General features: G+C 41.4%; 1 protein-coding gene across 1 annotated transcript; it reads right to left on the minus strand.

Annotated features, from left to right (window-relative positions):
* Positions 1-1,074: 1,074 nt before the first annotated feature.
* On the minus strand, positions 1,075-4,344 carry gsc (goosecoid). The gene is made up of 3 exons (XM_071471437.1): positions 3,857-4,344; positions 2,832-3,091; positions 1,075-1,521 (listed from the first exon to the last, which is right to left on the minus strand). Exons 1-3 carry the CDS (start codon positions 4,170-4,172, stop codon positions 1,372-1,374), a joined length of 726 nt encoding a protein of 241 aa, XP_071327538.1. The 5' UTR covers positions 4,173-4,344; the 3' UTR covers positions 1,075-1,371.
* Positions 4,345-4,561: the final 217 nt, after the last annotated feature.

Consider the following 4,561-nt stretch of genomic DNA (forward strand, 5'->3'; position numbering starts at 1 on the left):
GAATATTTACCTGCTTTTTATTAACCACAATAAAACTGGATCTGGCACATTATTTAATTGTGTGATTATTCCCAATTATATTGTGGATGGTGAATATTTCTACTGCTTCAGTCGAAAAAGGTTTGACTGACACTAAAATAATGTTCAGTTTCCAACTTTACTTTATTAAATGTTGAGCTGTGCTTAAATCACTGTAGTGTTATTAGTCTCTGAGTCCATCCAGAGAAAATTAATTGATGAAATTAGTAATTAAGCGGCTGTGTAAACCATTTTTTTTAAGTAATAAAACCAAATCAGCTCCTCCACTGTGTGAATCCAAACAGAGAGTTTGGATTTTATTCATCCATTTACATTTTCTGTAAATGTAATTTCTCAACAATGAAATCCTCACACGGTCTCCACATTGACCGAACATTACTCATCAACTGGGGCCTAAAAGTTACATTGAAATATACTGGGTCAAAAATCAGCACATCAAATACCCAACAGGTCAGTTTTAGAAGAAGCTTCCACTTTTAAAGAATATAATTATCAGAATTAATAAATAATTACAAAGCAGTTAAAGCACAGCTGATGCTGAATATGTGAATCTTATTTTGAAAATTCACTATTTTCCTCGTTTCCCCTGATCAGCTGAAACCAAATCATCTTATATTCCAGTTAAAGGTCACAATCAGGAGCTTTAAGAGTCATAGATGTTAAAATGATTCCACATTTTATAAGGGACAGGGTGCTCACGAAAATGTTTGGATTTGTACTTTTTAAAGCCTGCACACACTCACACACACACACACACACACACACACACACACACACAGCGCTCTCCTGAATGAGATGTCAGATTAAATGTATTTTAAAACATGAACTTGTCTCCACCTGGAAGAAACAATACAATCAGACACCGTGTTTATGTTTCATTTATATTTTAATGTAGGCCTATAGTTGTTTTAAGTAGCTTTTTTTTCAAAATAAAATGACAGAACATCGGTGTATTCCATGTTTTTACAGACTCCACGTTTCCCGCGGCGGCCGTGCGCAATGAAAAATGTTACAACGGAAAAAAGAATAAAAATACCAGAATTACAACATTTAATATCCATAAAAATGTCACATATAACATTACGATATATTCAGACACGTCAGTCAAACGTCCCCTGGCGGGCGGAACTTTACAAAAAAGAACTTAAATTAGATATAAATAGCGGACACAGACTCAATAATAAAATGTTGATATGTACAACTGTGCAACATGGCAACACGTTTCATCACCACCACCAGCATGTCGTCGAGTCCACATCACTTTCCACTATATGTACACACACACCCACACACACACACACACACACTCACACACGGGGCCGTGTTTCAGTATCAGCTGTCCGAGTCCACCTCGCTTTTACTCTCCTCCGTTTTCTCCGCGGACGTTTTGGCGGATTTGTTCCATTTCTGAGAGTTTTCAGACTCCTCTGATGAAGAGCGTTTCTGCCTCCTCCACTTCGCGCGTCTGTTTTTGAACCAAACCTACATGATAAGAAAACACAATTAGGCCTATGTGTGCCTTTGTTTGTTTGTTTGTTTGTTTGTTTGTTTGCGCTGACTCTTTAATCACCGTGTGGTCGGTTACGCAGATGACAGCGTCAGGCAGTGACCAGGTAACAGACCGGGATTTTGCCTCTGACGTCAGAAGGGCATCACAGTCATTAATCTGATTATTCGTCCTTGAACAGAAAAAATAATTGATAACGACTTTGGTAATGAGTCATTTATTAAGCTATAGCTGATTACAGTCATGTATTAGGACAAAGTTGCTGCTCCTGTAACAAAAGTTTACATTTTTCTTTACTGTGCACAAATTCTCAAAAGCGACAAATCGCATCATATTTTCTTTGATGACGTTATTCAACGTTTTATAAATAAAACTTTTGATAGAATAAAACATACTGTATATTAGGACTATGTGGAGTGTCTGTGTTGGTCAGTGGTGCTGATTTGTGAAAATGTTCCGCTTCTCATTGTTTTTCGTTCATGCCTCATTTTATTATTTAAGAATTAAATTTTACAAAACAGGAAGAAAGAAATTAGATTTAACATCTGCTGGATGCATGTTTAATTTGTATTTATTCTGGAGCTAAGACTAATAACTAAATAATAATTAATAACTAATATTCTGATTAAATCTGATGTAAATATATATAACTATAGCCTATAAATATTTACATTTTTATTTATTCATTTATTTGTGGTTTAAAACAGGTTTTCTAAGACGAGCTACATTTTAATTACAACAAAAAAGCTAAGCTTTGGTAACAGTTTTAGGTTTGAAAATTAATTCAAAATTTCTTCCATTAAAAAAAAGAAAACGTGGTAGCTACACTTTGTCAGTTTGACAGATTCTAATTGATGTTTATCCGATGGAATTTGAAGCAGACTAACTCCGTGAAGTAAAGCTGACTTCCGTTTTTTTAAATGGTTTTAAAACCGAGGTTCGTTTAAAAGGCTCTGAATTATGAAGAGCGGCAAGAAACAACGTCGCGGCTAATTAAACCCTTTTGTACTAACCGTTAAAATATAAAACAGCCGAATAACAACGGAGCGAATCAGAATAACAACTTTGCTGTGAAGGTTCCCTGTTAGATTATTTGAACTAAATAAAAAAATAAATAAAATAAAATAGGCCTAGCCCATAAAAAAAAAAAAAAAAAAAAACATTGCAACTTGGCTGAAATCTTTTTTTTCTTTCTGCTTCATTTGAATCCAAAAACAATCAGAACCAGTGGAGTGAAGGGTTTAAAAAAAGAGAGAAGCAGTAGGAAGTTAAATTCGCCTCTGACCTCGACCTTCTCCTCCCGGAGGTGCACCTTGCGGGCCAGCTGCTCCCGGGTGCCGACGTCTGGGTACTTGGTCTCCTGGAAGAGGCCCTCCAGAGCCTCCAGCTGCTCGTCCGTGAAGATGGTGCGGTGCCTCCGCTTCCTGCGGCAGTGCAGCTGGTTGAGGAGCTGCAGCTCGGTCCGCGACAGGCTGCCCATGTTCATGTAGGACATCATCTGATGGGGGACCGGAGAGATCAGCACCGAGCCCGGGCTGTCGTAGGCTGCAGGGACGGAGAGAACGGCAACACACGGGTGAGTTCAGACGGTGGAACATATGGGATAATATACATGTGCTGAGTGAAACTCTGCAGGTCACAGCTGAGGCAGAAAACTCCGGGACCAGCTCTGTCTGCACTGACGTGAGCATTCAAGTGAGCGCGTAAAGAGAATGAACTCGAGCTGCTTGTGGACAGAGTTCAGCTGGTGCATTAAACCTCAGTCTCAAACAGTCTCTTTTTGAATAAACACGTCTGTTTAGTTCAATCACAAAGCAACAGCATCAACACTGTCAGAGTCTTTCATCCCGAAGAACAAGACCCACAAACGTCACACATCAACCGTGAATGTGGGAGTTTAGGTTTGTGTTGTCTGCAGCCCACACCTGCAGGGTTCACTTCACACTTAAATTACGTTGCACTGCGTCGTTTCACACGAAATGTTTTTTTTTTTCTTTCTTCCAAATAATATTTGTCTTTAAACAGAGAAACGTCAGACCTGCTGAGTTTGAGAGGAACTTTTGTGGAACCACAGTCACATTCCAGTTTTCTGGTCACTTTGCGGCCTGTTGTTGTAACCTAACTCTTTATTATTCAGTTTCTGCAAATTTACCACTGTTTATTCTTTTTAATGCTCGGCCATTAAAAAACAGGCAACGAGCTATGTTGCATTTGAACAAGAAAAAATCAGATAAATGTTATGCGCGGATACATTTCACGCCTAATTAAAGTTGGCACAACTATGACGAGAACCGGAGTTTGGTTTCCTACCTGCCGGGATGCAGGGGCACTGCTGCGGGCTGAGGCCGGGCACGGAGCCGCAGCACGGCGGCCCTCCTCCGGCACCCTGGACTTGCAGCTGTCCGTAGTAGTAGCCGTTATATCCTATCCTGGTCCCGTTCACAGACTGAATCCCGGACGGAGAGGGTCCACACGTGGCCGAGTACAGTCCGTTGTAGTCGGTGTAGATAGAGTCCGTGAGGCCGGCGGACAGCACCACCGGGCCGCTCCGGTGCAGCAGCAGCGGCTCCTTGCAGCTCGGCCGTCCGGACAGGATGCTGTCTATGCTGAACATCCCGGCGGGCATCACACCGGAGACAGGAAGAAGTCAGGAAAGGTGAAAACTGCTCGGTGAAATAAAAAAAAAGCCCGTGGAAGATTTCCGCTCTCCGTGGAAGAAAAAGTTTCCTAAAACTGCGTCATGGCTCGTCCGTGCGCTCCGCGAGCTGGTGCCGGTGATGCGGACTGGTGGTTTTGATGGGACCGGCTGAGAGCAGGGCTGCTTTTATACGCTGCTGACGTCACGGCGGAGTCAGGGCTGCTCTGGGATCAGATGCTGAACGGCCGCGGATCTGTGTATTAAGAATTAATTCAATTAAGATAATCCGCACTGTTTGAGGACTTTTGGAAACTCTTTCTACAGAGTAATCCGATTATTTCCCCGTCGGTGAAGGCATCATAATCCATGGGATACAT

Source organism: Trachinotus anak, unplaced genomic scaffold, assembly GCF_046630095.1.
Source record: "Trachinotus anak isolate AG129_WGS33_773 ecotype Australia unplaced genomic scaffold, CSIRO_AGI_Tana_v1 ptg000033l, whole genome shotgun sequence".
NCBI classification, from domain to species: domain Eukaryota; kingdom Metazoa; phylum Chordata; class Actinopteri; order Carangiformes; family Carangidae; genus Trachinotus; species Trachinotus anak.